This window comes from Maylandia zebra, linkage group LG16 (genome assembly GCF_041146795.1).
Source record: "Maylandia zebra isolate NMK-2024a linkage group LG16, Mzebra_GT3a, whole genome shotgun sequence".
Classification (NCBI taxonomy): domain Eukaryota; kingdom Metazoa; phylum Chordata; class Actinopteri; order Cichliformes; family Cichlidae; genus Maylandia; species Maylandia zebra.
Genome location: NC_135182.1, coordinates 27,638,605 through 27,660,508, shown reverse-complemented (window position 1 = coordinate 27,660,508; position 21,904 = coordinate 27,638,605). Strand labels below are relative to the sequence as shown.

The 21,904-nt window shown below is 40.7% G+C and overlaps 1 protein-coding gene across 1 annotated transcript in view; it reads right to left on the bottom strand.

Annotated features, from left to right (window-relative positions):
• The window catches only part of clasp1a (cytoplasmic linker associated protein 1a), a 97,740-nt gene that overhangs the window by 42,273 nt on the left and 33,563 nt on the right, over positions 1–21,904 (bottom strand). The window contains exons 9-14 of the mRNA XM_076875200.1: positions 5,477–5,614; positions 5,066–5,139; positions 4,135–4,227; positions 3,871–4,016; positions 1,418–1,553; positions 1,253–1,323 (exon numbers count right to left, since the gene is read on the bottom strand). Of these exons, the coding sequence (XP_076731315.1) occupies positions 1,253–1,323; positions 1,418–1,553; positions 3,871–4,016; positions 4,135–4,227; positions 5,066–5,139; positions 5,477–5,614 (658 nt within the window). The remainder of the gene's footprint in view (positions 1–1,252; positions 1,324–1,417; positions 1,554–3,870; positions 4,017–4,134; positions 4,228–5,065; positions 5,140–5,476; positions 5,615–21,904) is intronic.

The window sequence follows — 21,904 nt, the reverse complement described above, 5'->3', positions numbered from 1 at the left end:
TTGCAATCGTGCGAACTGTGTATAGAGAGCGACAGCACTGATCTGTGAGTGATGATAATTTGTGCACCAATTCCTCTGACATCGTCTTATTAATCGTTAGCTTACTATGCAAACATGACAAGTGAAATCTCCCGCAGCTTAAACATGTGAGAGGTTGATCGCGCAGAGAATCGCTGAGCTTATGTGAGTGAGTGTGTAAAAGCATTTCAGTTCTGCTGAGCCAAATAAGACAGGTCAGGGTGAAGAAGTGACAGCCAAAGAAAAGCTTACCACAAAACGGAGCAGTTATGACAAATCAGACTATAAGGCAAAAAGAAAGTGCAGCTTTATGGTTTCATGGACAAAATAATTTCTGTGGCTGCAATATGACGAGCTAAATAACCAGGGCTGCACATAAGTGGTCCGCAGGTGCGCATTCGCTGTCAAAATAAAAAACACGCACAAGGGTTAGGGTTAAATTTAAAAACTGTACTTTTGAGTTAAGATATATATTTATAATTTTAATAAATGACAAATTAAAAATGCATGAACATTTTTTTGTATCGAAAAAATATCGAACCGTGACACCAAAGTATCGAACCGAACCGTGAATTTTGTGTATCGTTGCACCCCTAATATATATATATATATATATATATATATATATATATATATATATATATATATATATATATATATATATATATATATATATATATATATATATATATATTTATATTTATTAATGCCACTGAAAGTAAATTCATTTTAATGACTAAAAGTTAAAAGAAAAGATATATAATGAAATTTTACTATTGACATATTATTATACATTTTAACATTAACAATTTAAGTACTAGCCTACTAGCAAGCAACTCTTTTCTTTTTCTTTTAAAGCACTTCGCCCTCAGACTGCTGGCTTACTTGTGGTTCCTAGAGCATTTAAAAGTAGGATAGGAGGCAGAGCCTTCAGCTTTCAGGCTCCTCTTCAGTGAAACCAGCTCCCAGTTTGGATGTGTATATGTGTTTGTATATTTACACACACATACGTAAAGTGGCTTTTTGATATCTATTTTGTTTTTATCTGATTACTCCCCGTTCTTGAGTTTTTACATTTTCTCTTTTTTTCCTAAATTTTTCTTTCTTTTTAATCTTGATTTATTTTTCCCTAAATGAAAATCAAGTTTATTGGAAAACAAATAAGAAAACTGAAATTCTTGTCTTTTATTTTTAACTTGCAGCTGGTGTGTTTTATTTTGAAAGGCATTCTTACCGTCTGACTGCGACTGATTTGGAGGTGCAGTTACTGGTGATGATGGGGATGAGCCGTGGGTAATGTGTGTGCTGGGAGAGAAGAAAATGTCAGGAGGGATTATTTCTTCTGACAGCTCTGCGAGGATCAGTTATTTGCATGCAGTAATGCTCTGAGATCACTCACCCTGAGGATGAGACGGATGACGGCCATCCCGGACGTGGCCATGACTTTGGCACTGTTGGGCACGAGATTCAGCAGGGTTGGCATGACGCTCTCGGCCGCGTGGTCAAACTTGTTACCGAGAATCGATGACAAATATCTGGCAGAAAGAAAGAAATGGTTACAATGCAAAAAGCTTTCAAAGACAAACTGACAGATTGGCAGAAATACAGAGAAGTGAGTGAGGGATGATGGGAAACGTCTGCGTTGTGTTGGCATTAAGAGGGATGATAGGATACATGTAGGTCTCATCTATTCATCAGCCTCCTGCTCTTTCAGTGCCTCTCTGCTCTGTTCCACCTCATCAGGGCCGGATTAAACTCGGGATGATGGATGTTTGTAAGTCCAGAGTGATGCTGCAAGACTGGTTTTCATTAGCTTAAGCTTTTCACTGTATAACCTCATCAGTTACGGATCCATGTTAATGTCAGCGCTGCTAATCAAAGCCATTAGAAGCACGTTGATCAATGAGTAAAAACTGAATGACTCTCATTACGGAGCCCTAATCCAGAGAGAAACCCATGAAAATGACATGAAATGCAATCACTTGTGATTTAATGAATCATCCTGACATGTACTCTGCTCATCTGGTCACACCCTGATGACAAAATATTCAGTAAAGATGAACTAAAAGTGAGCCTTTATAGGCAAAGGTTTCAATTAGACACTTAAACCTCTTGTTTTGTCATACTGACAGTTTCACAGCTGAAAAAAAAAACTATCTGAAGATTAGACTTCACTATCAGGTATACTGACAGGGCGGTCATAAACATAATCAGACCAATTGAGCCCAGCCAGGCAGAGAAATCTAAGCAGTGTCTCATGCAGAAAGATTCTGATCTTAAGGTTTTTTGTAAAAACCCCTCTGCAAACATTAATAAAAGCTGTCACCACTGAGGCGATCGTGACTCAAGAGTTGGCAGCTCGTCTTGTAATCGGAAGCTTGCCAGTTCGAGCCCCAGCTCGGACAGTCTCGGTCGTTGTGTCCTTGGGCAAGACACTTCACCCGTTGCCTACTGGTGGTCATTACCGGTGGCGCCAGTGTCCGGCAGCCTCGCCTCTGTCAGTGCGCCCCAGGGCAGCTGTGGCTACAATGTAGCTTGCCATCACCAGTGTGTGAATGGGTGGATGACTGAATGTAGTGTAAAGCACTTTGGGGTCCATAGGGACTAAGTAAAGCGCTATACAAATACAGGCCATTTACCATTTATCATTTACCACAAGGTGGCAGCGTTATACCAGAAAGTCAAATCATGTTTACAAACTCAAAGTGTTTTCCAATCGAGGCAAACAGATCAAAACACCAGTTTTACAACAATAAAACAAGACTCGAATAAATACAAAAGCATAAATAACAATAAACACTGTAAAAATTAATAAGCATTAATTGTTTATAAAGTTTTTGAAAAACCCTTTCAGATGCTCATTCAGATGCAGTCGCCAATGCAGATGGAGTCGCATGTTTAACTTGGGAGATGTTTGTGTTGCTGGATGCACTTCCTGACACAACCTTGTTTGTTTGGGCCTGGGGCTGACACTCAGAGCACATATGATTCCTGAAGCTGGGACTGGGTCTCCTCCCGCTCTTAAACCAGGGATGTTCACGCATAAAAGCATTGTTAATTACCCTCAGGCTTTCATTTTATTTAACTAATTATTTTATTATTAAAATAAATTAATTGTTACACATTTAGATTATAAAAAGATCATTTAAAAAATCTCCTATGACAGGAAAACCAATCAACTCAAAGAAGAGAAAGAAAAAAAGCTAATTCAGTTTTTCTGTCATTTACTTAGAGTTCTTTTTCTTGCCATCCAGGGTTTAAGGACAACTGTTTAATTTTTTAAGGTACATATTATTAATACTGTTTTTAAAAAGTCTTCAATTAACTACAGCTTTAACAGAATTTGAAGAAACAACAGCTGCAGTGAGTCAACCAGGGAAATAATAAGAAGAATTCAAAAAGGAGGTCTCTGAAAGAAATGGGAAAAGAAAAAGAAAAACAGCAGCTCACTCACTGGTATAATTCTGCTTCCTGGTGGTGAACGTTTCAGAAAACAATTTGCAGGTGACTGATTACAGCAGGTACTTATACCTAATGGCCAGTTGACAATTTACATAGGTGCCAGCTTGCCAAAGGGTCTGAGTCAGCCCACTGGATGGGTTTACACAGCATGAAATAAATCTTCATGTGCATATTATAACAACAACAGACTCGATGTATGTGGAAAAACTGAGATGTTGTTGAAATCTCACTTATTTGTCTGAATACATGTCATTTCATCTGTTCATCATCTGTTTTTTTAAATGTTAAATTATTCTATAAAATTGTTCCCAGACATATGTTGATGTTGCAGGTGGTTAAGGGTGTTGCAAGGCTTCTAAAATCTCAGTCAGTAAAGTCTTCTTGTCTTACCCCAGCGTGATGCAGGCCTCTCGGACCACCTGGGAGCGCAGGTCTTTAGCTGACAGCTTGAAGGAAGCCTCAAGAAGTCGAAGCTGCTGAGGGAAACCTTCATAATCAGTGGCCCCCGCCAACATGAGGGAACGGACCTTCTTCAGCTACAGAGGAATGAGAAAAGAGAAAAAAAATGTCATGATCAAATATATATTACCTATCATCTTTATATGTAAGTGTGTGTGTGTTTTAAAGAGGACACATGTGCTTCCAGAATCTCACCGCAACCACTCGGTGCTCCCAGTCATGTTTGTCATCAGACAGCACTTCTCTGATCTTGGTCAGCTGGTCCTCGAGCTCTCTGTTAGAGTAGATCTGTGCACAACGGGACAGGAAGGGAAGCCACAATATTAGCAGGACTTATTTCAATATGGTGCACCAAAGTGACTGACCCCAAATCACCAGACTGTGCAGTTCCTCTAATGTCCACTAGAGGCTCAGGCAGTGAATCAGTCCCCACGTTATTAAAATGTCCAACTTTACAGCAGAAATAAACATGTTTACAGACTGATACAAAGACTGTTTTGGTGCAATGTTTTAATCAAGGCTTAAAGTTTGCATTGTCGGGGGCGTGGCTGTAGCTGCTAACTGCCTGTGAGGCTTTACCTCAGTTAATTGGAGTCCCTGAACTGGAGCTCTGCAAGGTGTTTGTGCTGTTGGAGCCTTTTGAAACATTTTTAAAGCAATAATCTGATTACTCTAGATAACCAGATAACCAATTAGCTAGCATTAACTGCCTTCCTACCCCACCCTTTTGTCTCAGTGCAGCCAAGAGCAATAAAGCTAGAATTATATCAGTTTTTTAAATGCTGTCTGTTTTGATTAAACATCCAGGTGGTGTGAGATGAAACATCGTGGATTCATTAAAGTCAATCTGACATGACATCCAGAAATCATGAACGCCTTTAAGTCATGTGGAAGTAGTTTTAAGGCACTTCATGATTCAGCTGTTCAGGTATTTTCAATAAAGCCAAGAATCCCAACCACATGATGATAGCAACCTGTGCTATCATCATGAGATGGACCAAGTATTTTGGACCATCACACAGGTGTGGACCAATTACCTCTAACACTCCTAAAGCCACACCCTCTGGGAAGGCTAACTACCATCATACTAAAGCAAGGTTTCATATGGAGAATGTGGCCAGCTCACCTGGACCGAGGGCACGTCTTCAAAGGCTTTAATGAAATCCTCTTCATCAACAGCACCAGCAGCAGCTTCTTTACCTTTGAAAAATATACATAAGGCATTTTAAATGGTATTCAACAGCATCTTTTAAACTACGAATTTGACCAAAGAACAGAAGCCTTGGTTCAGTCATTAACAACCTGCTCTCAATGCAAGCACATCTATGACAAACGAAAAACTGCCGTCAAACAAAGATTTCTTTCTAAAACATAACGAATCGCCAGCCAACAGAGCTCGGCTGCCTGAGGGTAAACTGTTATGACCCAGGGTTAAACTAAAATGTGAATAACTGTTCATTAAATCAGAACAAATAGTGACTTTCAGCGGCAGATTATTTATTCCCAGCACTGAGCTGAGCTTGAACCTCTCCCTCACCCGTGGGCTTTGGCGTGGTGGCTGAGCTGGGTCTTCTGACAGAGCTCACTACAGTCCTCCTGCCACTGGGTGGTGCTTTGGAGGAGGAGGAGGAGGACCGGCCTCCGTCCACAGAGTCCTCATCCTCAAAGTTCTTATCTGCAAAAAAGAAGAAGAAGAAATGAGAAAGGGTGTAGGTGACTTAGGCTTTCAATATAGGCTGGCTGACTGTGAGAATTATTTCCCGTAAGGATCAATAAAGCACCGTTCAGTCATCGTTCAGAGGCTGAAATCATTCTCTTAAGTGTTAAACAGCCCTGAGTCATTGCTGCGTTGGATAACCTCTCAGGGGGGAGAGTGCAACACGGGCAATCTGTCAGGTGGTGTATGTATCTGTGCACGTTTTAATCATTCCATCCATCTGACTCTAATCTGGTTTGGCAGCAGTGCATACATGGCCCCCGGCGTCACCTGCCCAACGTGACCACTCACACGAGGGATTAGCCGGTGGTGATATCCGCCAGCTGAGGCACGGAGATAAAGGCGGTGTTTGCAGCCATGATCATGACCGCTGTCTGAGGACATTTAGAGACATTAACTTGCTGTTTAGGAATCAGGTTTGTGCCTTTTATTTGTGGAGCCACGTATAATAAACTGATACATAAAATAGAAGCTTCATCCACACAAGCTGCTCCCTGCATGAAAATCATCATCATGACCAAGAAATACAAAACATGACAGGGACAAAAAGGCAACAGGTTGGCAGACATGAGACGCACAGAGCCAGAGAGAGCAGAGCAATAACAGACAGACAGGAAGCTGTGCAGGGCGAGACGAGCGCGGCGAGGATGAAAATGAGGACAGATAAATGCATCGTTCTTACGAGGGCAGATTTTCTTGCACATCAGCTTCCTCAGCATGTCTCGGCAGCAGCCTCTAACACACACTCTCGCTTTCTTCAGGCATCTCTGTCGAATGGATTGTGTGTGGCTCCGGCACACTCCCAGACAAACCAGCCCTCTCTCCCTGAGGTGTGTGTGTGTGTGTGTGTGTATGTGTCACAGTAACATCACTGCTGATGCTGTTGGACTAAAGGCTCTAAAAACAGGGAGGGGTCTGAGGTTATGAAGCATTTTGTATTTACTGAGCACAGTTCCTGTACGATGACCACACTGTCGTGTTTAAATGCAGTTTCTCAAAAAGAAGTCAATAATGATGAAGCTTTATCTGCTGCTTATCGAAATGCAGGTCTCGGGGGAATCAGAGATGCTCAGACCTTCTTTATCCAGCCTCGTCCTCCAGCTTGTCTGAAGTGTTCATAAGCCAGCCGTAGAGCAGGGTGATATGGCCAAAAATATTTATCACGATATATATTTGAAAATTTGCGATAACGATATAACCGACGATATAATTGATGCGAGACAAAATACAACTCCACAACATTACTAGCGCAAAAAGACAACCTTCCATTTATTTTCACTTAAACAAGAAGCTGGTTTTTATGTACATTAAAGCTTTATAAAAATGTAACAGTGCAAATGCAAATTCCTTGCTTAAAGTTTAACCAAAAGGCATTTCCAGTAGAAATGGGCTGACATATCCTGAGCATAACCATGTATAATATCCACTGAAGTTAAAAAGAGGTGCTTTGCAACATTAAACTGCAGTGTGCAGTACGCATTTTTCGGACCATAAGGTGCACGGGATTATAAGGCACATTAAGCGAAACAAAGCAGTCAGATAAATCAAACTTTATTAAACTCATTCTTCTTGCTTCCTCCACTTCTGTACCATTGATTCATTAATGTTGAATTCTCTGGCAGCTGCTCTATTCCCATGTTGTTGCAGTATATTAATGACTAACCTCGTATTGTGGATGGATTATCTCAGTTGTTCTCCTGACTGAAGTTTGGTCCGTTTACAGCATCCTGCCATGCGATTGCATTTGTCTCTAACCATGAAGAACCTTCACGTTAACTTTTATAAGTGGAAAAGTGTTAGTGTTCGTCCTCCAGCTTCACTGTTTATGTTATGCTAATATAGCTGTGTCGCTAGCGATCACATAGCACATCATTATATACCAGCTAGCCCAACTTCAGTAACCCTACAAACGTCACTGCTGTTTAGTTTCCTGTCTTCATTTATGTTGGAAGTGATAGCAGAGCTGTACGTTTGAATTTTTTCAGAAATCTCTCAGTCAGAACATGCAATATCATGCTTAGGTAACTAGCGAAACTAGCGAGCTAACTTCCGCTAGCTTCCTGCTAACTTCTAACTCCGTTAAATGTAATAACTTTTGTTTTCATGGATGCCTGGAAGTTAAACTTTATAGTTACACCTGGTAAAGCAGCAATGCTGATCGTTTTATTAAAGATGAAAGAATTTAGACAGTTTTTAACTCTAAGTGATGCTGCAGTGTTGTTTGACCTGAAGGGTTCGGACTTTAGGACCCAGATTACTCCCAGATTTAAGAGCATCTTAGTCCGACAAATATGATAATAACAACGGCCGCTTGCATGTTCTGCAAAAAAATGTGCTTTGTTGTGTATCTGACGGACAAACACCAAACCAGTTCCACATCACGGAAGTTGCACCATTTTTACAAACCAATTCTGGTTCATCTGATTCACTCAACAATCGGCCATGTGCGTATGAAAACAAAGGCACTGCGCACGCGCGTTTTACTCCCATTCTATCGCGATATTTCATTTTCCTATCGTTGCCTAACATTATACCGGTATTACCGTGAACGGTATAATATGGCCCAGCCCTAGCCAGCCGATAGATATTTCTTTCCCTGGGAGGTTGGAGGCATCCTGGCCAGTAGCCCAAAGCACCTCGCTTTTTGATGTGGAGGACAAACCCCTCCTGTATGCCCACGTTCTTCACCCTCTCTAAGAGACACTCTCCAGAGGAAGCTCCTTTCTACTGCTTGTATCGGTGATCTCATCCTTTGTCACTGCCCACACCTCGTGTCCATAGGTGAGGGTCGGAATGTAGATCACCAGTAAATCAATAGCTTCTCTGTGGCCCTCTGCTCTCTCTTCACCACAATAGACCAGCACAGCATCCTCATCACTGCAGACCGTCTCTCAATTGCTTACTCGACTCTCAACCCACTCATGATCAAGACCCCTGAGAAACACAGCCTTAGCTCTGTGACTTAGCTCAGCCAATTCTCATCCCAGCCGCTTTATACTTGACTGAAAAAACAAAACAAAAAAACAACACAATGTGAGCTGGAAGTCGAACTGACACGTCACCCAGAACACAGATGATGAACACAACGTCTCAAAGAGCCAAGATGTGATCCTGGGTCCATGGAAGTGTGCACTTTAGAGTAAAATAACCAGTACAATCCACACACGAGGTGCAACCAAAGAAGCTCGGTGGGTGCTGAGAAAAGACGTGCAGATGCTATTCGCTCTCTATTCTCTATCGATCGATCTCTATGTGGCTAAACCTCTCAAACAATGAAAAGCCATTAGCTTACTGTAAACCCTTACTTTGCTGCCTGTAAAAAAAAAGACGCACCCCCACGTGCACCTGATATTGGGATTCTCCGTCCCACAAATGCTGCAGGTTGAGTTCCGTTTTGTATTATTGAGGCCCAGAAACACGTGGGGCTGCAGACCCACAGGGCAGATTCAAAGTGTGATGCTGTGGCTCAAAGCTCTGAGCTTTGCAACGACCTACACGTGACAATTATACACTTACTCTGATAACTTATGCCCCACTTGCTCCAAATAACATTAACACACCCAAGAGAGGCCAATACAGCCATATCAGACACAACATAACATAACGTATTAAATCTGCAGTAAAGTGTCTGCTGTAGACATTCATGAATTTAAACTTTGTGATTAAATTCATTATTTTCTTTCCAAAATGTTGGACACTACAAAGACACCTGTGTACACACCTTTTAGGCCAATTTAATATCAAAAGGGTTGTTAGTAAATATGGCCCCATATGGACTTTCTTTCCTTGAGACCATGAGACAAAAGCCCCCTAATCAGTTGCCTGAACCACCCTAACTGACTCCTTTCATCTGTTTGGATTTATTTTTGTTTCTAGAACAGCTCTTTTAGGTATGATCCTTGCAATCCATCACACCACTGTTAGAAAGTCTGATTAAGTGGCCAAGCTGCTCATCAGCGCATCTATTTTTTTTCCATGTTAAAGGAAGTAATCAGTTATCAGACGTCATCCGTAGGCCAGCAAAACCAATAGCCAATCACCTAAACACTCGCCCCCTCGCCTCTTCGTAAAGGCTAACAGCTCGCACACCTAAGCAGAAAGCACAGCGCCCGACCACACAGATGAGAGTATTGATCACAGCTGTCAGAGCAGCTGCTGCCAGCAACGCTGACACAACGGCTGGATTGTGTGTGTGATTTATCCAGGGAGCAATTAAAGCGGCATGCAACATGAGATGAGCAGTTCTCTCTCACACACACACACACACACACACACACACACACACAGAAGAGTGTGTGCCACAGCCTGAGGCGGGTCATTAGAGCATCTGAAGGTAAGTGAGTGGTGACAGCAGCAATCAGCCCACAAGCCTCTGGACATCACCTCCATCTTCCTGTAAAGGTTTCATCACTTGTAACAGGCGGAGGTCGTGAGAGACGTCAGCAGTTTAATGTTTTGGGTTTTTTTGTCAGACTAAAACTGTTTGTTCAGTTTCTCATCGATCTTTACACAACTGTGATAAAACACAACACTGGTTACAAGTACTCTGGAAATGTATCAAAAGTATCTGCTGTAGCTGTGAAAGTAAAGCAGGTTTAACACCTCTGTGTTTTATCATCACAGCAAAGCAAAGACGCAACCAAACACGTGAGAAATACATTTCATGAGAAAACAACAACAGTTTATCTGCAGGGGAGAAACAGCAAAAATACTAATCATGTGACTTTAAAAGGGGACCAAGATCTGCATCCATATTACGTTTTTATTTCATCTTAAATTCACTTAAGTGTCAGTTAGTTTCCAGCGTGGGTAAGAGAAGAAATGAAAGCAGGGACAGAGAGCAGGTTTGTGTGGGACAGGTCGGGAATTTTGCTTTGCAGAACTTAAAAACAGACACTTTTTAATTCTGCAGGTTTGGCAGTAATCATGTCAAGGAGAGGAATACTGCATTTTATCTGAACTCACTAAATGCAATAAGCCTGAAAGGAAGAACTGTAATGAGTGCATCTTTCTAATTTTCTAGTCTTATAATGTCCACTCTACGACCCACAGTGATACAGTTTCTTTGGATAAAAGCTAAACACTGCAGTGTGGACTGTTGAATGTTGATAATTAAAATAGGGGATATTTTCTCAATGGGATAAAAAATGCTGTGCACTCCCACATAAGAAAAGGGACACTTGGTATACCCCACATCCAGCGCGAGTAACAACGCGATTACATCACCTCCTTCTGAATGGGTGTGTTTTAACCAAATTAACTGCATTTTTTTTTTTTTTAATTTTGTAGACACATATTCTCATTTCAGTTTTCATTTCTTATTTCACTGTATTAACTCGTTAGTGTTGTTTAACCCCCTCTGAAAATAAAGGTGCAAATCCTGTTGTTTGAGGACTGAGAGGTGTGCTGCCTTTTCTGTCCACTAGGTGTCAGGATACACTGTGGGTGCAGTGCACAGTGGAGCTGTCAGAGCTGGCAATAGTAATCTGCATGAAGCCCAGATTTATATAACAGCGAGGATCTTTTTATACAAACAGAAGAAAAGCTCAGGGGGATTAACTGAAAGTTTAGCTCAGGAAAATTCTCTAAATCGAGGACAGAGGGAGGGCCTCTTGCTATCCCACCAGCTCGCTCGGTTTTCTTCTTCACCTTTTTGTCCCTTGGTACCCCCTAAGGGAGCCCAGAAGAGTCCAACAGGGATCTTCATGAGGCCCAAGGCGGTGTCTCCATCACTCACTGCAGCAGTTTAGCTGGTGTTATATAAGACAGCTGACTGGTGATCAGTGTTATATCATAATAAAGACTTCCTATGTTTTCCTAAAACAACAGAGGAGGATTTTTTATTTTTTATTTAAAAAAAAAAAATCACCTTCTGCCTGCAAATTATGTGCTGATGAAATCTGATGTTTACCATCTCCTGAGATTTGCACAGTGTCCCATTTTATTTTAGACCTCATGACTTCTGTTCATACCCGTTTGTTACAGACGGGATTTGATCCGTCAAATTTCGAACAGAAAACTGAGCTTCTTAGAACCACCGAGCAGGAAGGAGCTCACGTCCCTGTGAATTTCTTAGCTGACAACAATCAACATGTGATCAGTTCACCTATAAATCTGTTTGTTCTTGTCTTTGTATGACTGAAAGAAAAGTTATGGAAATATAAAACAAAACCAGATTAAGAATTATAAAAATAAACACGGAATAAATTAATTTGAGGTAAAAAATGAACATAAGACGATAATCTAAATAAAAATAATTAGTAAATGAAATTATAATTACAGGAAAAAAAAAAATCCTAAAACATTTGACCCCCCCTTTTTTAAGGTGAATAAATACTGAAGTAAATTAAGACAATTATCAGCATTAAATTAATTGTTTTGGTTCACATTAACAGCTGATTTATTTCTCTTTATTTTTTAAATACTGCCAGCAAAAAAAAACAACCCCCCCCCCCAAAACACACCCAAAAAGGCCACTCACATACACTCCTCTTGTGGTGTTCAGGTTTTTTTTTTTTGGCGCTATTTAATGAAAATCTGTCATTTTTTATCACTTCCTGTCCAACAGGATGGTGTGGGCAGTCTGACACAGTGGTCTCATTACTTCAGTGAGCCTGTGGCTACACATGTCTGTCTCTGTTTCACTAAAACTGTTTCCCCTGGTGTCACCCTGCTTTCAGGGTAGACAAAAAGCACAAAGAGAATTATCGATCACAAGTCCAATGAGCAACGAACACCTACTTTTATAATCCACTGTGGTGATGAGAAAAAGATCCACCTCACTGTCTGTCCCAGTGTTAAGACTCACTTTGTGCAGTCTTTGTTTCCCTAATAACTTTTTCCTCGGGTTTCTGATTTGCTTTTGATAGCACTTAACTTCATTTTTTGCATTATCACAGTTTTTTTTTTTAAATGAGAAAGCAGGATTAAGAAGCTAAATCCATACATTACATACAGACATGTAGCCAAATGAGGAAAGAGAGGCCAACAGAGAGTCAGACTAACAAGAAGCCAGAGCTAGGTGAAGTTGTTCAGGCAGATAAACCAGGTCAGAGCCTGAACCACGTCATTCCAGTAAGTGTGCACCTGTAGGAAGCTGCTCAGCACCTTGGGCTTTGACACATGACACAGGATTGGCTCTCAAACATCTGCACATGGCGGCGACCTCACACAATCAATGAGCAAATACTTAAATGATGACTGGCAGGTAGAATCAGCAGAAACGGAGCAGGTTTCATGACCTGATTCGGACTACCAGCACTACAGTTTAATGTGCAGAAGCAAATTTGGTCATATGTTTTATGGACATCCATGACCACCGATGGGTACTAGGGCAGGGCAATATGGCCAAAAATATTTATCACGATATATATTTGAAAATTTGTGATAATGATATAACTGACGATATAACTGACGTGAGACAAAATACTTTACAACTCCACAACTTTATTAGTGCAAAAAAAACAAAAACAAACAAAAAACCCATCAATGTATTTTCACTTAAACAAACAGCTGTTTTTTATGCAAATTCCTTGCTGACAGTTTAACCAAAAGGCATTTCCAGTGGAAACTGGCCGACATATCCTGAACTATAACCATGTGTAATATATCTACAAAACTTAAAAAGAGGTTATACACACACAATACGGTAATACTATGTTGAAGAACAGTACGTATCACTCGGCGAGGCTCCTGACTACGGAAGCCGTAATGCTATGACAATCCATCAAGCGGTGCGGCTTTGTAGCTTATCAAAGTCGTGCTAAAACATTTTTTTACAGATTTTTGAGCGCTGTGTAAGACATAAAAAGTTTGAGGTCAGTAAGCACAACCAGAATTCATACATAAGGCGCACCGGATTATAAGGGGCACTGTCAATTTTTCAGAAAATAAAAGGATTTTAAGAGCGACTTATTTTCCGAAAAACACGGTAATAACGATGGTCCGCTTGCATGCTCTACCAAAAATTGTACTTTGGTGTGTATTTGACGAAAGCCAAACCAGTTCCACACCACTGAAGTTGCACCATTTTTACAAACCAATTCTGGTTCATCCCTTCATTCAACGATCCGCTTTCGCCCTTCTCGTTCTCCGTCGCCGCCATGCTTTTTCTGCCACGTGCGTATGAAAACAAAGGCACTGCGCATGCGCGTTTGACCCATATTCTATCACGATATTTCATTTTCTTATCATTGCCTAACATTATACCGGTATTACTGTGAACGGTATGATATGGCCCAGCCCTAATGGGTACCTTTGATGTTTGACTCTGACATTCAGACAGAATTACCACTTAAATGCACTATTCGCCTGGAATACCAGCTTATCCTGCTGACTTGGTAACCCAAATTTGGACAAGCAGAAGAAAATAGATAATAGAAAATGGATATCTATTTTTAAGAGTAACAGAAAAAGAATCACCAAATGAGAGCAAACTGCATCTACAGCTGAATCCCGCAAACAGATTACATTGGATTTTTCTAACAAATACATTCTCTGAGATTAAAATCCTTCTCAGAGGACAGCAATTACTGGCATTGCAAGAAACTCCTTAAAAGGTTTGTTGACTTTATTCCAAAAACAAGGGTTGAAATGGAAGTTATACTTTGAATTTGCTAATATTGAAGTCTCCCATAGATTTCTATTTAGCATTAATTAACATTCTCTCAGTGTTTCCAGTGACAGTGTTTGCTTGTTACTGTTTGGGATTTGCTTCACATTCAGGTCTGTGCTCCCCCAAATGAGCCTGTTCACAAACTATTTGCACAGATTGTGAGTGCAGCAGAGTCTGTTTCCCGAGCAGAGGGGCCACTGCTGTACCGGCCTCTTATTGTGCCCATCAAAGACGCTGTTTAAACCCCAGAATCACAGGACTAGAAGGGCTGTCTGCACGATTCACTTGGCAGAGAGCAACAGTAAGACAAAAGCATCATTCAAGAGGTTTATACTCATCTCTTCATTTCTGTGCATCTCCCTTTGTTTTATATAAAGTCCTCCAACACCCCCCCCCCCCACCCCCTTACACAGTCTCGCTCGCATCAGCTGTGTACTGATGAACAATTATTACAAAATTATTTATTTGTGCGTAATATTAAAATTACACAAGAGGGGTTTAAATACCTCATTCAGCTAAAATAGAAGGCATCTTTCATTCAGATAGTTCTGAGAATAGTTGTCTGGTTCTTTTGCGTCAGCAGTGGTCTAACTATAGCAAACACACTGGTATGTGTGGCTCTTGTTTGATAGCTATCTCTTAACTTTGTGATGAGTTGCTTTGTCATTTTGCTGATATATAATCAGATGTATAATAAATGTAGGCCTTAATCAACAGACGCTGAAACTCTGGTGAAAGTTTATTTACAGAGGAGTTATAAAAGTCTGCACAGTCATTTATAAATGTGTGAACTGACAGTGAATTCCCTCTGGCAGGGGGGGTGCTGAATGATTTTGCAACCGAAAACATTAAAAACAGATGATGTTGACGTCTCTTGTAACATTTAACTGTCCTGCTGTGATCTAGTTTTTGCAAACAGCTGGAAATTTGTACATTTTGCTAATAAACTCAGTTGGCAATGAAGAGTGAACTCATTTGCTCCCAGCTGTCGACATGCAAAATGTATGTTTGAACCTTCTATTTTTATCAGTATGGCCTCTTCGAATCAAAGACATTTAAAGAAAAGGTACTTCTTTGGTGCTTTAAAGCCAAATCCTCCTCCACACAGTAAAGCAGCCAATGGCAGCAAATACACAGCATGCACACACCCACACACACACATTAATGAGCTTGTTAAGCTCTCTGCAAAGCACCACTTTCACTGTGTGTGTCACGATCAAAGAGCTTCCTTAGAATGAAGCGCTCTCCTTTCTCCTCGTTCACACACTGGAGTTATACTTGAAATCAGGTTTCACAGCTCAGAGAATCATGTCATTTCTCATTTTACAGACAGTCCCCGACATGATGTCACATGAGTGAAGAAACTCTGTGACTCTTACAACCTGAATTAACATATTTTGTTTATTTTCCAGTCAAGAAATAGATGCTTAAACTGGCTGTCATGATGAGGCTGAGGATGCAGATCTGCTCATCACAGCTGAACACTGAGGGAAACAAAAACCTGCAGAGTCTGCAGGGTTTATGTAACAGCAGCAGAGCACAGAAAGGGGCTTGTGAGAGCTCACACACACACACACACACACACACACACACACACACACACACACACACACACACACACACACACACACACACACACACACACACACACACACACACACACAGAACAAATGCACACAAAATGCCTTGGGAATTCAGCCAGTCACAAAAACACTGTGATTGTGTTCAAGAAACTGAGAAGTGAGCAGCTGACATGGCGTCCCACCCACCCACCCACAGCTCTCCTCTGTGGTTATAAATACAGCCTGGATCTGAAGCCTCAGTGTGCGCAGATCTGGAGAAATAATACAAACTTCTAGCTCACATCCGAGATATCCACACAAGCTATCCATCTGAACGATGCGCCACGGTAAACCAGACCTCCAAACAGTTTATACATGATTAGAAATCGTCAGAACTCACTGATTTTACGAGTGATTTTAAATAGATTTGGCTTGTTACAAAGATGGAGCTGTATTTATGATACGGGACAATTTAAAGTTTTAAATGCAGCTTTTATTAGCAAACTTACAGCTTATTTTGTGTTGAGAGCAAACACACAGATGCTTGGAGGTTTAATATCTGTGCATAAGTGAGCCTTTGTGTTTCAGTAGTTCTTTCTCCTCTCTGTAGTTTATAGAAAATAAAACATTTTATATGCATGAAATGTATATCATACATAAGAAAGGAAATGTAAAGAAAATGGAACCAAAACAATAAACAGACTACTCCCACACACTGTTATGAAAACCTAAATATTAGTCACAGAACCGCTCCTTTTTTTGCAGCTGGTCTTAAAGTCAACATTTGGCTTGCTAGCATTAATGAAGCTTTGAAACAAACTGCACTGGATTTATTTGGCTAATTTTTGTGGCCCATACTACTCTGCTTCCAGGTAAAATCACCCCTGAGCAGCTCGAGATTACCTTCGCCTCACCCCTGTGGCCGTGTGAAAGCCGAGCACAACAGCAGAAATGAAGCATGAAGCGATCGCAGCAGGTCTGGAACACGACCAGGATCGCCCTCACACCGCCCCACACGATGTCATCTCTCCTGTCAGAGGAGCGCTGACGGTCTGTTTCTGATTTTACGTTGACCTGCAGAATGTTTATTTGGTTCCTGCTTAATCAGAAATTCACCAACATATCACACGCGCAACATATTTATAGAAACTAAGCGAGTGGAAAGGACTCTTGTTTATTTCTACATGTGCTGTATCAGTAGTGGAAAATACTGCAGCAAAATAAATCTCTGACTTCATGTTTCCTAAAGCCTGTTTCGCCCACTTCATCAGGTTTCTTGGAGCATCCGCCTATTTAAAAACGCACCACTCCCACTGTGAGGATGACCTGCTTTCTTCATACAATTCAAGTGCTGCAATAACTTTAGTTCCACTTTGGTTCTTAAAAGAGCTGCTGCTGACTGCTGCTCTGCCAGTGACTGAACCGCTGATGTAAAACTGCAAAACAAAATTCATGTCGGGGCTGGCTGCTTTTATAACGAAACGTCAGCAGAAGCAAGATTTTTTTGTCCTTGTATACTCCTACCATAAACCGAAGGTGTGCTTATCAAAAATTATACGCACAAAAATATATAATTGAAGGGATTATGTAACAAATTATCTAAATGATATAGAGAAATGTGTAACCATTTCCAGGATAAGGAAAATCAAATTGTCCCTCGTGGCTTCAGGCACCAGCAGGCATTCTCCAAACAAGAGGCAAAAAAATGTGACACTACCATGTGCACTGCATGGAGAAATCACAGTGTGACCGCTGAAAGCTGCTGCAGCTTCGTCACAGCAGTCACACTTATAATTATAACGCCACGCTGCTGCAGAAACAACCGGAGACTCCCTCCTCGATTGCCAGAGCTATCAAAAAAGTACAGAAGTGGCTCAGAGCTCAGTTTGCAGCAGAAAAAAAAAGATTACATAAAAAGATAAAAACTCAAACACAGAGCAAAAGAGACGATGATAATATTTTGGGTGTTTCAAAGCGTGTGGTCTGAGAGCTCCTCGCATTTCCAGTCTTACCTTCTCCAGCTGTCATGGTGCAAAGCTGCTGAGCAGAACAGGAATGCAGATCCACAGCTGATCGCTCCACCGATCGGTCAGCTCTAACCGAAGTCTCTGCCACCTCTCTCTCTGTTTACCTCACAGTACTGCCACAGAAATGGCTGCTTTGTTTTGCTCCCTCCCTCGCTCTTGTCGATTTATCCCTCCACAGTCTCTCACTCTGCTCCCTCCTCCCTTGTCTCCTTCCCTGAAAAAACAGCCTGTCTCTTTCCATCTGTCTGTAGTCAACCATCTAGAGAGTGAGCAATTGTATATTTTTGCACTTTTGAGATATTTTTAATCATAAAATTAGTCATTTTAGCTGATCTGTAACAGATAAATGAAACACTAAATGGATGGGATACACCAAGAGAGCTGTAAAAACACGATACTTGTGTAACATATAGCACTTTAGTTGCTGAAATAGCTCAATTTTGTGAGAGGTAAAGCTACGTTTCGTAATTACCCTCTGCAACTATATCTATTACCACCAGGGGGCAGCATTTTACCAGTGGGAGTATTGAGATGTTTTGGGATGTGTGCTGCCCTTAATTTAATTTCTGACATTTCTTTTAAGTCCTACTCCCTATTCCTTCCGAGGCTTTGTCTTTTCCCCCGGATGCCGACCACAACGGTTAAATAAAAGGTGCACTGACTCACTGCTTCCTCTTGTGGTAAAAAGTGATAATACATAGTTGAGCTTTAGCTGACATCCCTCCAAAACTACGCATCCTTTAGACATGAATTCAAAGCTGCTTTTTTCAATCTCTTGTCCTTCAGTTAACTTTGGAACAGTTTAAACTTCTGCCCTTTGCAAAAAAGAAAAAAAAACCCCAACTGGATTTATTAGTTTTCCACTTTTATTAATTTAGGAATATTTTTTCTCTTAGTTCACTTTCATTTTTACTGTGTTATTTAATCAGTGTAATTACTTTCAGTTTTAGACTGAATCATAATTACTGTAATGTGAAGGGTTTTCAGGGGGAAGATTTGGGGACAGAGCAGAATAGAATAGAACCAAAATTCAACAAAGCTTTATGCGGGTTTTTTTACTCACAGTCATGTAGAAATACCAGACTCAATAATCAGATGCAGCAATGCTTCATCGGGCCAGTTGTGTAAACAAATTTGACCAACCTTACAAAAAAATAAATAAAACTAAAGACATTTACTGTAATTCTTTCTCATTTCAGTTTCATGTGTGCACATCTTCAGTTCAGTGTTCGCTCTTAGCTTTTTGCTTAGTTTTGGTACAAAAGCACAAAAAACCTTTGCAGTGCCTGAGTTATTATGAAAGTGAACTACAACTAAAGTCAAAACTTAAAGTTTAATGAAACTGTTAGGTTAATCAAAATAAAATTTAAAACTATACTTTAAAAAAAAAAAAACCTGACTTACGAAGACCCCATTTAACGAAAAATTCAAGTTACGAAGGCACTTAACGGCAATATCTCTGCCCGTGTTACGATGCCCGTGTAACGAAATCCACTGGCTCTGATTGGCTGAGCCCAGAATGCCCAGAACGCCCACAATGCCTTCCGAATCATGTGACAACCCCCTTGGCTTTCGTATTTGCGCTTCGTTGTTCCACTTGAACGACTCAAAAGGCGCAATGGGTGCTTCGACTTACTAAAAATTTCGACTTAAGAAAGACCCTCGGGAACTAATTAATTTCGTAAGTCGGGGTTCCACTGTATATATTTTTTTTAATATATAGATGAAACATCTATACTCTCTCTCAGTTTGGTCACACTACCATCCTCAGGCATCCATGTATGTGTTCGTTGAAACTCTAAATGACTGTTAAATTTAGCCCCTGACAAATGTGCTCATTGCATAATAACATTAACTGAGCATTTTCAAACAATATAAACTCAATGAAACATCAAAGTTGCGCTTCAAACTACAGTTTAACACAATTACAACTGAAGTACAAGAAAAAAAATGTAAAACGAAATAAAAATAAAAAGGCCTATAATAACTCAGTGCAGTATAACAACCCATTTCCTCAATGCTTAGAGCTTATTATAGTAACCATTGTCCTTGATGTAAATATGTAAGAAAAACTGTGTATGTTTCTGTTCTGTGTCCTGTTTGTTGTATATGTGTCTTCTAGCTGCTGTTACAACCAAATTTCCCCTTGTGGGACAATTAAAGGATTATTCTATTCTATTCTATTCTATTCTTATTTTGCTGTCACGGCACTCACTGCCCATCCACATTAACACCAGACATTCCCCTCTCTCTAAGACTGACAGATTTCAATTAAAACAAGTCACAGAGTCAATTTCAGTTGAGCTGTGAAAGAGACGAGTCGAGCCAAGCAGCTGATCGTGATGGATATAAAGGCTCAATATCTAATAAGCGCTGAAATGAGTCATGTGTACATGCTCCTCTCAGTCCTCCAAGTTAACTTTCACACAGCAACATGAACACTGGCTAAAGTGTCCACCTTTATTTATTATTAGGACTCACGCTCAGGAGTTGCTTCATATGTCCTACGGAGCTGAGCAATATTATTTATCCTCAGTGTCTGAAATTAAAGGAGATTACAAAGAAACTGACTGATGAGAACATTTTTTCTGGACTGGCTATAAGTAAAAAACAAGGATTAACTAAGGGGGGGGGGGTGTCAGGTGGGATTTTTTTCTCCACTTTGATGGATTTTATACAGATCAATTTAAGGAGTCGAATAAACAGAACAAAGAAGATGAAAATATGGTGCAAAAATAACCGATAAAAATAGCAGGAAAGAGATGAAAGAACTTCAGTGCCGACTGAAATGCTGTGTCATCATCTTAACATTGCGACTGTGACTCAGCAGGCTGGTGAATACAGCTTAAATCTGACAGAAAATCGTGCCTCATCATGATTGATCAAGTCTTACTGAAAGTTAAACTTCACATGACACTCAAAGAAACTCAGAGCGGCAGCTGAGACGGGAGGTGGAGACTGTTTTGAAACACTGATCCCCGTCTCACCGTGTTCTCCTCGGATCAGCTGTTCTTGCTGTAAATGCGGCGTTAGCTGCAATTAGACAGAGTCAGCAGCTCCAAATGCGAAGAATTTCTAACATCCACCCAACTGCAGTTTTATTTTTTTGTGTTTCTGATATATTAACAGAGTCTGCTAGTCTTTTTTTAGTTCCACAGAGGGACAACTGAAATCTCTGACTCTCGCCCCAGGCTGTCCATTGGGCCTGAAACCCTCCCCCACCCTCCTCCTTTCTCCACATTCATGTACACATTCAACATGGAGGGTAGACTCAGAAGCTGACACGCCAGAAAAAGAGAGTGATGACACAGGAGAGAAAAATCTGCCACAAGGAAGATGTTGTCTTCAAGCTCTGCTGTCAAATAACTCCTAAATTTCACCCTGCACCATATGACAGACACACCAAGCTGTCCCATCCCCTCGAAACAAAAACGACTTAAACCACCAGAAAGAGAATTGTTTATGCTCCAGGGCTGCAACTGAGAAACCTTAACCCATGTATTTGTAGCTAAAAATCTCAGACATCCCCTGAACAGATTACAAAGAGGGCAGCTCTAAGGACACACTCACTGAACCATGAGTTCATATGTCCTTGTGAGAAGCAGTCTGATACAAAACGCCCACCAAAAACAACAACTACAACAACAAATGTATAAACTACAACACAGATGAAGCCTAACACCTCAGAGGAAGTCACAGTCTCTGGTCAAAAAAACAGGAGCAGTAAAATGGCCTGTATTTATATAGCGCAGTAATATTCAGCTAAAACCTCTGCAGCCACCAGGTTCACTGAAACCAGCTCTGCAAGTTTCAGCTGATTTTGCAGCTGACTCAAAAACAAAGGTGCAGGAAATCGGAACCTTTGCAGATTCACTTTCAGGACAACAGGCCCTCAGAGACCAGCTGTTTGGTCAGCCTGACCGACCAAGCGGGAGTCAGCCAGTCAGACAACGGGGAAAAACTACAATCTTTAATAAATGTGTTTGAGACGTCCCACCTGTTGCTTTTTGATAGAAGACACTGAGGTACATATAATTTATCCAGC